At 37.5% G+C, this 14,001-nt stretch overlaps 1 protein-coding gene across 1 annotated transcript in view; it reads right to left on the reverse strand.

Moving 5' to 3' along the window:
• CRYBG3 (crystallin beta-gamma domain containing 3) overlaps positions 1-14,001 on the reverse strand; it is a 91,192-nt gene that overhangs the window by 62,378 nt on the left and 14,813 nt on the right. The window contains exon 3 of the mRNA XM_042866829.1: positions 3,269-3,705. Within this exon, the coding sequence (XP_042722763.1) occupies positions 3,269-3,705 (437 nt within the window). The remainder of the gene's footprint in view (positions 1-3,268; positions 3,706-14,001) is intronic.

A 14,001-nucleotide genomic window follows, 5' to 3' on the forward strand; every position in this document is an offset into this window, starting at 1 on the left:
TTCCTTCATGATACCTACAGACTGTTCTGTTCCTTTCTGCTACATCTTTTTGCCCATCACTGTTCATGTTTTTAGCACTCACAGCTAGCTAGTTTGTAGTACATCCTACAAAACTATCAGGCCATCTGCCATCAATCAAGAGTGTTTTTTACAATTTAACTATGCTAAATTAAAAACAGCTAGATAATATTTAGCAAAGAAGTTAGCACTGAAGAAAGAAAAAAAACACCTGTTCTACATCCTTTAAGATATAATAAACTAAAAGAGAATAAAACTACATAATCATCTCGATATCATAATAAAAAATAGGCATTCTTAATTCAAATGTTTAAAATGGTGACCAATACAAACCTCTGCTTCCACACTATTGTTTCAATTTCTCTTCAGTAATTGCTTCAAAACATAGTTCACACTGTGTAGTCAGGCAGAGAAAAACATACACAGAAGTTGCACAGAGATTGCCCAACTTTTCAGTGTGCTGAGCCAAAAAGGGCAGAATGTAAGCTGTACTTTTGAGAACAATTTTAAAAGGAAAATGTGTTTTAATGTTTGTCCAATATTACAACAGTTGCATTTAGAAATTTCTGGGAAAAAAAAAATATTTCCTACATAGACCAGCTCACTCTAACTTTCAAACCTGTAACAGATGTTTTTATTCTTGCTTGATTATAAGACAAGTAAACCACAAAGATAAAAATCTACACTGATTTGCACAGGTTATCTCACAATACAGCCCATACTAAAATACGGTCAATTGAAAATGTCAACTTTAACTGATTTGAATAAAACCTATCTAACTCAAAAATACCTGCACAAAACAAAGAGGTCACTTCAATGAGCTATTACTCAAATCCTCTGAACTGTGTAAGCATTCATTAACGCCTTATGTACAAATCTGCATTGCTCTCAACACTGAGACTGCCCAACCTTCTCAACTATGCATTTAGACAGCACGGCATCTCATCCCAGCATCTACTCAAGTGCACTGGTGTAAAACAAATAGAACAGCAAAAATAAAATAAAAACCCTCAACACAACTGCCCCTCTCATTAATTCTAGTCACAGACCTGTAAGCATCCATAAAACTGGAAACTCAAACAAAGCTGCTTCATACATGGAAAAGTCAGCAGAAGCCAGAGTTTTCCATCTGGAAGGAGAAATGAGCACCATTCTCTTAGATCATCATCCAGGGCACTGAGAGAAAAAAAAGACTGAATTCTTCAGAGGTGCACATGGCTGCCTCTCATCTACTCTTCCTTCGCAAGCCACAACTGCCGTGTTTAGTTCCCTCATATTCTGGGCCTTTAGCTAAAACTCCACTACATAGTCATCTGATTAGACAGGAGTGACTGAAGATAAAAGACAGAACTACAGCATATGAACTGATTAACTCTGTCATCAAAAAGAGTGAGGAAAAAACTGCATAAAGAACAAATTGCCACCACCATAAACTGAAGAATATGATCAACAGCTGCATACGAAGAAAGTGAGAAAGAGAGAACACTGAAGAAAACACCATAGAGAGTACACTGATATAAAAGATGGAAGAAACAACATGAACTGAAGAAAAAAATGAGAAAGATCTACTGATACCTATTGCATTTTTTTACTATGGTCTCTTCGAGGGAAGGACTGACATGCATCTGCACAGCTCCTGGCATTATGACACACAACTTCATCTTTAGCTTCCAGACAAACAGCAGTGAAAGGCTCCTGAAGCATGCCAGCCTGTTCAACATCTTGTAAGAAAAAACTGTTCAGAAACTAGACTGAATAACATTACGCATTGAGGCCTCTCAAGATAACAACTAAAGGGATAGACCAGTGAAGTGGTCATGGGCTGCAATTTACATTTTGGAAGGAGCGTCAGAAGTACTAGTACATTAAGAATCCATCATAAAAACTGGCTGACTGTAACGATCAGACCAAACCAAAGAAAACAGAGTCATTACTATTACAAACAGTATGGTATTTTGGTGGTGGAAACACAGCCTAAGGTTCACCTGAAGAGGCGATGCCCCCTGATTATATCCAGATCGCCATTGCGTTTATAATATAAAGGTGAATTACAGATGCTCACAATCATCAGCCAAACTGAATAACAGGGAAAGATACAGGCATCCCCAATGCGAAAGCAAAATTTGTTTTGCAGATACTTCGCGAACCTCTGATCTTCTGTCTGGAGATAAAATGCTTCACATGCCATAGATAAATAGATTCAATGCGATTCAAATTAACTTTAAAAAACAACAAAAAAACCAACAGTTAAAAAGAAAAAAGGAAGTGTTCATGCTCAGTGAATCTACCAATTGTGAAATCTGAGAGTTACTTTCCTTTCACTAACCACAGGAGTATTTGTATAGAATTACTGAATACAAGTCATTACTTTTGGCTTAAAATTTGAAATACGCATCCTGGTAGTGAAACCTAATCATAGGTGGGCAAGTTCACCTCCTAAATACCAAGCAGAAAGTGGACCACATACAGTCAAATATTCAACATAACAGCTACAAATACTTTTGAAATACTATGTATGTTTATACCAGAGACAGAATATCTTGTAATTACATGGCGAAGCATAGGCAATATTTTAGCTTTTCTACTCCCGGATATGCATCGGTGCCCTTGGCATCAATTTTTTGGAAATACTTTTTTGGAAATATTACAGGACTGTTGAGGATGTTCTACACTTAGGCTAATTGAGTACTTCATATAACCTTTTAATTAAAGAAAAAAATGCTAAGAACAAAGGGAAATAACATAAATAAGCAAAAATACCAAGTTAAATAAACCAGGAAAGATAACTTAAAGATGTGGAAACCTTACTTGCAGAAGTAAAAGCACTGAAGTAACAAAATACAAAAACGACAAGAATTTTAACTTTAATTAGCCCATAGTACAGACATAAAATAAGTTCTGTATTTTTTTTTTCTTCTTTTAAGTAAGTCTCCAGTTCTTAATGCATTTCTAAATGCCACGTCTTTTCTCTCCTCATATCTAGAATAATCTATAATGAATCTATCACCCATGGTCAAAAAAAACATCTATACATATAGAAATACATTTTTAAAGTTGTATTTTGTAGAAGTTGACTTCTCCCCATTTATTTATGGTATTTACTACAGAGGCTACCACAAAGTAGAGTCAGGGACACTCCAACATCCTTGGGAACATCAGTCATCCGCCCTCCACTCAACAGAACTTAGTCACCATAGTTCTCTGCACATATATGCTTTCCTGTAATTTAGTATTAAAATATAAAACTTACTTTTTCGCATCAGCAGATCGTTTCCGGCCTCCTTGCTGATCCTGTGAACTGTCTTTCCCAATGTTATTTAAGATCATGTCATCTTTATCTACTGAGTCCTCTTTTATTCTAGCCGTAGAACAGACAGGCTCTTCAGTTTTTGGATGCTGTGGTTGCGTGCCCTCTGTAAGGGTATTTGTGTTCTGTAAATCCTTTTCACATCTGTTGGGTTCATCTTGGCAGGCGGATGGTTTAGAGTCTACCAAAGAAGATTTTGTTGCAAGATTAAATAAGCTTCCAAGAAACTGGAAAAAACCTTCTCGGGGTTGCTTGTCTTTATCTGCTGCTTTGTTTCCAGGAGTCAAACTAGGAAGGCTATTAGCCTTTTTCAGCTCCTCTTGGATATCAGATTTGCTAAGTTCTTCTGTGGAATGGTTCTTCTCTTCATTTGGATAAACCTAAAATAAAATCAAGAGATAGATAAAGGCAACATTTCTTGTCATTTCCCTGCATTGCCAAATTTCTTATTTTTTAGTCGTTTCTAAGCAAATCTGTTGTTTTAAAAACAAAACCCTGTGCCCATCTCTTCTCTCCACGTATGAAAAAGCCAAGAAGGCTACGTAGGCTAGAAGAACCACAAGGCAGCTGCTGTGGAAGTAGAACACAGGAGGAAAAATGGAGTACTATCATTACTTCAACAGAAAAAACAAAGAAGGAAAAAGTAAAGAATGAGCTTTCATGCCCCTATATTACAAGTGAGCAGGAGAGTTTCTTAGTTAATTTCTTAGTTAATACTAGAGTGTATATTTACTGACAAATACGTTCTGCCACAAGGGAATGACAAGATTAGACCTAAAAAAAAAAAGTTAAAATGGAAAAAAAAAAGTTGTTTTCAGCAGCTCTTTCTTAACAAATCATATAAGGTAAATGATACACTGCTGTACTAGCAGACAGACTGCTGATTTTCTTACTGTTCCTGAAATTTTCAATTCTTCTGAGTGCTTCGAGTCAGGTGCTACCCACCTGCAGCCTCAACATGCTCTGGCCCTAGAAGGACCGCAACTAACGAGTAGACTCTCCTTCCTTCAGGTTATACTCCAACTCAGGTGTACCATTAAATACTTAACAAGCAGACTGAAAAAGCGCAGACCTGTGGAAAAAGCTTTGTGCCTTTATTCAGTTTACACATGCACACAACAGCAAAATACAAACATAACATGGTCATAAGTGTTTAGTAACCTATTCTTTTAAAAGCAAAATAAGAATTATGAACAGAATTTAGATACAAAATTCAACTTGTGCCAAAACTTAATCCCATCTGCTATCCTTAGTGACCCCCATGGCACACTCTGGCAATCTTCCTTTTAACTCCACAGGTAATCACACAACTGCATTTCCAAATCTATTTGTGCTCTCAACACAGCTCCATAGTTTGCCAACCTCAAACCGCACTTTTGTACACAGCCAAAGTCCTACATGTCACTGCTTCCCTGCATCCAGTCCACAAGAGCTGTTTATAGCCTAGTGAAAATAATTATCACTAACACAGGTTGACACCACCATTCATTTTTTTCTCCTGGAAGAGCTGCTGGGAACCTCCCCTCCAATCTTTTCCATTCTCTGCCTTCACAGAGAGTACTATATGCCATTGCTGCCTATTTCACCTTTACAATACTATTCTTGTAATTTCAACCAGTTTCTTAAAACAGAATAAGGTCTTCTTAGATGAACTCTATCCTGCTCAGCAGGACAGGGAAAGGAAAACATGAATAAAAAGTCCTATGCAAGTTTTAGTTGCATCAGTAATATCACTGGACAGGGCTAATTGTTTCAAATTGGATAACACCTACTCATCCAATCCAATCCAATCCAATCAGAAAGCTGCTATTTTCATTAGCTTACTAATCTTATTTCAACTTGAAAATATATGTATTTCAAGTAACTTAGCAAGTAGACTTATTTGTCGATAGTGCATCTAGGATCATGCTAATGATGAAAAAAGTGTTTTAATGAACACCACCTCATCCATGCTTCTTAAAACTAGTGTTGCTAAGGGGTAATGGTTTTCAATCTTCAAGGAATATTTTGTCACCTTCTTAATCAGATAGAAGATGCAATTGCTTAATATTGAATGACTAGATTTATGTGCTGAAAATAGAATTTCTTAGGTGAGGATAGAAATTAAAAGGCATTAATGTGCCTTGAGAAATCCATACAACCTGTATTTTATTCATACAGGTAAGACATTTACCTACATTAAACTTCTACTACACTTTCAACAGCGAGTTAAGTTAAATTTTAGACTATTTTTCTGTCGTCCCCCCCCCCCCATGACAAACCCTACCTGCTTCCCCTCATACTGCATACATTAACTGCAGATGTATCACTAAGACATAAAGTCATCCATGTAAAGTGAAAAAGCCCTGAATCTTACAAGTCAACTCTATCCAGACCCATGCCCGGAAATGAAATAGAAGACAGAGCAGCTTACAGGAGTGCCATAGTGCTGGCTGGTATCTTTAGTACTAGACAAACTATCCAGTTAACACGCAAACCTGGGATTAATCTCCTGAGTAATTAACTTCATCTTATCGTAACTAAGTGCTTGGTAGAATGTAGTATAAAACAGAAACAAGAAGTTTAATTTCCAAAGTTTGATGATACTTTGAATGTTTTACTGTAATCAACTTCTCAGCATTGTTCAATACCTGCTTTTGATTTATGTTTAAGTGTGGGTGGGTATTTGTCCCTTGTTTTGTGATTAATGTGATTCACACAAATTTGGCAGGTTTAAGAGTATCTCAGTACAGGAAGTGCATACAAACCTTATTATTTCCTCTGCAGATATAACTGTTAAAGGCTATAAGCTTTTGTCATGATTACTACAGTATCTATGAAATTAACAGCTACGTGTATTAACTATAAGAGAAAATATTAAATTCAAAATTTGTTAACTATTTAGTATTATCTCCATTTTAATTTTTTTATTTATTTATATTCTTCTTAAGACATTTGTATTCAGGAATGTTTTTTTTTCTACTAGGAACTGAGACTTCAAACATGGCTAAATCTCTGCATATTGAAATCTTCCTCTAGCAGCTCTGAGACATTATGCTTGCAAAACAGTGCTTCTTAAGTATAAGCATAATTTATATCCTGCATGAAAAGCTGTTTTGTAGTCTCTGTTTCCAGAAACAGAAATTTATTTAGACTTTCTTGCTCTTTAATCTTCCTTTCCTTTCTTAATTGCTGCCAAATCAAAAGAACAGGAAGTTTTAATATGAAAGGGTCCTTCCATACCTTTTTAACCATGAGGAGTATCTCACATAATAAAGCCCTGGAGAACATTTACACTATGCATAGTTGATGATATTGTGGATATTAAGTCCCAACATAGAACCTATGCAAATCTTTCTTCCCTCTCTACAATATAATCAATTCTACTCTCCTTATGTTCTACCCTACTCCACTTTGCTGTAAAAGAGAGCATCAGCTATTGATGTTCTATCATTTGCACACAAAATTTCAATTTGAAGTTGAAATGCCTTTATGATGTTACACAAAAAACCTGTTCCTGTCTCAGATTTTAAAGTATATATTTTAGGATAATGGTATATTCAAATTAATGAGTCTAAAGCGCATGACCTGTAAATCCAGTAAGTCATTAATACAGCAGGAGGCTTCAGACACAAGCGCCTGAGCAACACAGCAGTATGACAGCAATCGCAGAAGGCAACACCATGATAACTTTCACTTTTTATCTCCAATGTTATTCTCTGAGCTCGCCTATGACAGAAGCCACTGGTAAGTGCTTAGGAAAAAGCAGAAAGGGTGCCAGGTATATGCAGAGCAACTATTACCCGGTACATCCCACTAGTTTTCAGCAGCCCAGGCCTTTAGTTCATCTCAGCAGAACAGCTGCATCTGTGTCGCAATTAAACTTGAGCAGATATTTAATGGTGGAAGGACACCACTGACCCTGATACTACTTACACTTTGTTTCATTAGTCAAAAGAATAAGATCCTCTTGCAGTGCCACAGTAGCCTGAATAGTTTCCTAGGTGTACCACCTTAACAACAGCTTTTGGGTAGAAACCTGCCTGTCAGATCTCCTTCGAGATCCTTAGCTATGCAAGGAAAGACCTAAGCTTTCCTATCATTGCACTGTCTTTCTGGAGACATCCTTCATACATTGACTGCCACCAATCTGCCCCTTGCCTTTCCTTTCCCATTCTCCATGAACTCTCCTGCTTGTGACATGCTATATAAAACTTTCATGAGTCTTTATCACTTTAGCAGCTCCTGACTCCAATTTTTCACTAGGCACCCTGAGGCACCCAGCAGCAGGCTGGACCAGATGACATCCTGGAGTCCCTTTAACCAGAACTACCTTATGGTCCTGTGACCTCACACACAGTTGGGTTGGCATGGAGTGGAAACTTGGCAGAGCAGGAAATAAGACTGCAGCTTTAAACAGGTGACTGAAGAGGCTGTGGTGATAATCAAAGCTGTATTTACTGTGCAGTCAGGTGGTGCAGTCTCACTTTGTTTGAGCAACCACTGCTGAGGAGTGCTGTCAGCTTGGACTTAACATAAAAGCCCACAATACGTGCCTCAAGTCTGACTACTATCTGAGTTGATTTATTCAGCAGAAGACAGGTATGTTTTCCAGGCTGTAATCCACTTCTGGCTGTGGCACAGAGATACACCCCAAAAACTGAATTACATACAAGCATGGGGCTTGCTACTGCGGTGAGCAGCTCCCCTGGTGTGCAGAACCCAGCAGCACCTGAACAGGGGCTGTTCTGCCAGCCAAGCTCGCCCAGCCCCTAATTCATGCTGCAACCAGCAGCCCTGGTAGCTGCCCTCCTCTTGGCAGCTCAGTGGCAGAAGTTCAAATTGCCAGAGGTTCTCATTCGGCAGGGTTTGTATCAGTCTGCCAGGAATACAATCTCTTTTATTGCTTTAACAAGTGAATGAAATGAAAACATTAACAGCATTAAAACACAGATCTCCATGAACAAAGGCTTAGCTCCCAGCCACAGCAGTGAGACATTTCGGGTTTCACTCACTGAACGAATACTCATTATGAAGCAGCAGCAAAAGACAACTGCCTGGAGACCTTTCACAGGTGGTTTGTCTTCCTTTGGAGGAAGCTGCCAATGGAGAACACCCCACAGGCCACCGGATGCACCTCCACACTTTAACCACCTCATTTTATCACAGCACTGTTGTGAGAGAAGACAGACGGTCATCAGGATTCACATTCAAGCATCCTAATCCAGTAATTTAACCCCAACAATTTGCTCATTCAAGAAGTGGTAGCAGCACGACTCCAGAATTTCTCTTCAGTAGTGTACAGAAGTAGTAGTGTCAGATTAAAATGCTGGCTGTTTTGGAAAATTAACAATGATCCTGGGCCTAGCTTTGACTTTTCAACATAGCTACATGGCCATATTTCACTTCACAATTTCTGAGCATTTCATTTGATCTCAACAGCTCTACCACACACAAATCTTGTACACTAAACAAAATCCACATGGAGATAGCCCAGTTTACTGACAGATTAGTACATTCCCATGAGGACTCTCTGCTACATGTTTTTCAGCAGATTTCCCTTCTCTGGGTGGGTGTAGCATCTTTACTGTAATCTTCCACTTGATTTGCAATGAGTGGGACACACTAAGCCATATATAATGTAAGTGCATGTTATTTTCAACTAGCATGAGGCAAAGATGTTAGGCACTCTCAAACAACAGGAATCATAGAATCACCAAGGTTGGAAAAGCCTTCCAAGATCATTTAGTCCAACCACACACCTACCACCAATATCTCCCCATGAACCACGTCCCTCAGTACAGCATCTAAATGTTTCTAGACCAACTCCAGGTACGGTGACTCCACCACTTCCAGTACCTGATTGCTCTATTTGGGAAGAAACATTTCCTAATATCCAACCTGAATGTCCCCTGGCACAACTTGAGACCATTTCTTCTCATCCTATCTCTAGTTACATGGGAAAAGAAACTGACTCCAACTCACCACCCACAACCTAAGTTGTAGAGAGTGGTAAGTTATTCCCTGAGCCTCCTCTTTTCCAGACACAATTAATGTCAACTGTCTCTACTTTATCTATTGCAAACCCGATGAAAAAGGACTGGATGTAATGGGAGAGATTAAATACAAGACTCGCTTGAACAAACTGCCACAGCATTAAGAAAAAAAAAATATCAGGAAAAGGTACTATTAGGCAGTGAAACACACAATAAAAAGATCTCCTAAGAGTCTTCTGTTGCTAGTGTTCATGAGAAAAATAGATTTAGAAACAACTCTGACACAAAGCATTGGGTTTGTTTTTGTTTTCATTATACCAGTAATTAAAGTGGAGTTGGACATGATGCAAGGGATCTTTATCATTGCAAAAAAAAAAAACTGCTTGTCCTAACTAAATAAATCAGGAAAAAGCAAAAACAAAAAAAAAAACAAACAAAAACAACAACAACAAAAAAAAAAAAAAAAAAAAAAAACCACAAAAACCAAAGACAGCTCTGGAAGTTTTGGGGCTTCAACTTAATCTGGGTTCTGTATTTCCACAAATAACTGATGCTTTGAGCCTCTGGACCTTTTCACTTTTTAATACTGTCAAGTTCTTCTTCCACATCCTCTCTTTCTCTGCTTGTTTTAACATGAAAAAAAAAAATAAAAATCAAGTCATGTAAACACTAAAAGAGTAATCAGAAAATTAATGAAATCATGGCAAAATTAGATGTAAAAGGTAAACAACAGGAGGGACTTTTTGGTTAAAACTGTGTAAGTTATGCATTTTTTTTAAAAATACATCTACTTAAACAATGACTGTTTAATTTAACATTTGGAAGAGTGATGGCCTTTGTTAAAAGTTCAGCACTGGGACTTTTAAAATTTGTTTATTCATTTGAATTTTTCAAACACCGAGGGAACCTTAACACATTTCAGTTGTCAGATGATGAAAGTAAAGATGAAACAAAGATGCTCTGAAACTCTGGCATTCACATAAAATCTAAGGAAATATTCGCACACCTTTCCTAACGAGTGAACAAAAAGGAAGGTAGTAAGCACAAAGGCATCAAATAAAAACCAAGAGAAAAAAGAGGATCAGTTTTAAATAAAGTTTCTGCTAGGTCACCTTCATGGTGAATTCTAACTCAGGAAAAGCCTCTAGAATGAGAAAGTGTATGTTATAATTTAAGAAACTCTGTTCATACAATTTGAATTTACTTCAAAAATTCTCCTCTCTGAATTTTTTCCTGAAATTACTTTAAAGCTCTGATTAAAGAGTAAGAACTGGCACTCACTTCTCAATATATAAATATAGACACATCTCCTAATTATGATTAGGTCTAGTATAAGCCACAAAGAATGGATTTAAATGGTCTTTTTTCTTTTCTTCTCCTTACACTGTCCCAGAACTACTCTTCCATTTACTGCCTTTTAATTAAAATTCTTTTACAATCATGAAATGATTTTTACTCTTTCACTTGATAATTTCCTGATATTCAAAAATAAATTAAAAAAAGATCAAATTCACCTTTTCTGTGTGGAAAAAAAAAAAAAAAAAAAAAAAGCACCTACAAGTAGGCAGTACACTGGGAACAGGGTAAGACAGAGTGATTTCCCCACACACTTAAATTCTAATGGCAGGCTATAGCTTCTGGCATTGCTCTCTTCCCCATCTGTCTCCTCAGTGGTTCTATGCATCAGACTCAGCAAGGCTTAAGCCCATTGTATTTTCATCCACCCTGAAATGAAGCTGCTCACAACCTTCAAAGAACTGAGTAGTAGAGAAGGAAGCATGTTTCAGGTTCATCTTTTCTAAAAACCTCCAGTATGACAAAAGAACTTACTGGGACACTAGATAGCATGATTTTGAAATGTCTTCCCAAACACATACAACTGATAATACCATTACTTTAACTAGGTGTCGTGGGCAAACAGAATATTCTATGCACTCTCCTATAACATCTCATTCCAAAGAAAGTCTAAACATTTGTCAAAGTGCAAAAGATTTGCTGTTGGATTCCACAGGAGAAATCCTGATCATATAAGCTCCAAAAAAAAAGGTTTGCTTTTTATTTGTTTCTGAGGGCAGCAACAGCTACATTTTTTAAAAGTAGCTCAGTTTTTAAAAAAATCATGGTTGGCAGTAATATTCCAGCTTCCTTGGCTCCCAAAAGTCGAAGAATCATTTCTTTCATTTCTACTGGTTCTACAACGAGGGCATTCAGCAAGCATGCAGACATTACTTACATAATATAACATGTGAAATAAAAACAATATGAAACAAAATGATGCTAAAGGAAGTACGCGATCAACTATGACATTTGGCTTAGTTTTGATTTCTTTATGTAGAATTTAAAACTAATGACAAAGTCAGAGTTATGGACATTCAGTAAGAACAGCTACATGGATTCACTAAGTTCAAGGAACTGCTGAGTTTTGAATTGTGAACACTGAGAAAGATTCCACAATGCTCTTGCACAACCTCTGTCAATATTTGACCACTCTTATAGCAAAGGGAGAAATAAATATATCCTCATAGCTAAATGGAACTCCCCATGATCCAAGCTGCATGTGTTGCCTCTTTCTTGCTAATTGCAGCTCCAAAAAGAATCTGGCTTCATCTTCTCACATAATTGGAGTCATTACATAAAATTTAAATAGTTTATCTACCATTTAAATACAGACATCTCTAACACGAAATAAAATTAATGTGAAAATGCAGAGTTTCTGAATAATCTCTTCTCAATGTTCACAGTGTGCGGGAGTATTTATCACAGGACAACTAGCAAAAGGTTTAATTTGTAGCAAGGAAGCTCTAGATTGGACACTAAGAAAAGACTTCCTAATTACAAGCTTTAAGAAATCAGTGGAACAGTTGTCTGATTACAAAGTTGTAGAGATCTTAGGGATCTCCATCCCTGGAGGTCTTTGAGAACAAGTCAGACAAACTTGCATCAGGTACGGCAGATACAGAGCTCTCACCTTGGGGTAGAGGTGTACTTTCTGCGTCTGTTATCTCTGAAGACTGAGAATCTCTGTTTCTAGTCAGTTGAGGCAATTATGATCCAGGCTTTAGCCTTTGGGCTAAATCATAAAATATTTAATACTATCAAAATGCTGAAGCCTAAATTATACATTTGGTAGATCATATCTGTACATCCTTTCTCAAACTTTCGCAACTGCTTCGCAAAGCTCACAGGACAGTTCTTATGCTGAGTTGCTTAAGAACTCTTTCCTGATCAATGACAGGACAACATGCTTTTTCTTCCAGGCACTGTTAGAGGAAGGATGTCTGGGGATGACTGTCAGGCAAGTCCATCTGCCTACACTGCCAAAGCAAAGCCTCGGATGGTTGAGAAACCCATGTAGGGCTAGTCAGGAATTGAAATTACTCACTGCCATGGAAGTAACCCAAGCACCAGTCACTGATGCTGTAACTACAGTATAGTAATACCACAGAAGTCCAGGTCAGACCTGTGGCACAAGCACGACCAGCAAAAGTGCTGTGTGATTTCTTCAAAGCTATACTAAGTAGGCATTTAACAGCATGCAGCTCACTACACTTGTTGCATTTGTTCAATTAGTAGACCTATGTTCTATTTGTAAATCTCTGTTTTAAGGATATTGCCAAAAACAAAAAGGATCTACTCATGGACTTGTACAGGAAACATAATTGCAATATTCCCTTCAAAAACAAAGTCCCTGTAGTGCTAAAAGCGAGGCTAAAGATAACACTGGACACTATGTAATGCAGATAATTAGAAAAGACAACATGAAATCCAAAACCTGTTTACAACCACGCAGCCGCGTGTTCAACAATCACATAATTCAAATGGAGCTTTTACACTGTTTACAGCTCCATTTCAAGGAAATGAAGCCAAATAAAATCTGTAAATAAACAGTAGCAGGCCGTGGTGTACATTCTGGCAATAAACTAATGTAGTAAATATATTTCAATCACATTTTTTACAAAGTGATCAAATGACTATTGATAATAACATCCTGGCACATAAAAAGTTTCAATGGTGAGACAAAAAAGAAAGAAAAAATGCCTCTTGTCCTTTGCCAAAACTCAGCCAAATAGTCCCTAGATACTGAAGAAACTATCCAGTGACTGCACGACACACAGGAAGAAGACCACTTCCATGTATACTTTTAGTGCTTAGTCAAGGTAATACAGGATGAAAACCTCTGATTCACCTGTGAAGAAGTCTACTATATCCACAGAGGAGTTTGGAGGACTAGTCAAGGTCCTTTTGGGAAAACTGTCACAAGTTATCTGTATTACACTGCTACTAAGACTAGGAACAAGAACAAAAGGAAGTGGTTAGAGTGAATGAACTGCTAGAACTACTCCACAGGGGATGATGTTACAGCAACTATTTGGAAGAGGGTTGTATCACCAGGCCCCATTCTCCTAGGTAACTATTTATCATATTTTACTAAATCTGAACACAACTTTATGGGCAGCTACCACTTTGTGTCAAATGACTCACAAGAGAAAACTCTGATCACATGGAAACATGTCTGTTTTTGCAGTAGAATGCTTACAGGATAAGACAAGCATGATTAACATGGGTAACACTAGTGAAGAATAGGCAATGTGCAAGTATTTCAGCAGAAAGATCTTAGAACGCTCTGGCTGGCAAACAGTGAAACATCAAGAAAACACTTGCTGGTTAGATACTCATGAATTATACAGAAACAGTACTTTA

Source organism: Lagopus leucura, unplaced genomic scaffold, assembly GCF_019238085.1.
Source record: "Lagopus leucura isolate 7727_CA_CO unplaced genomic scaffold, USGS_WTPT01 Super-Scaffold_100001, whole genome shotgun sequence".
NCBI lineage: Eukaryota > Metazoa > Chordata > Aves > Galliformes > Phasianidae > Lagopus > Lagopus leucura.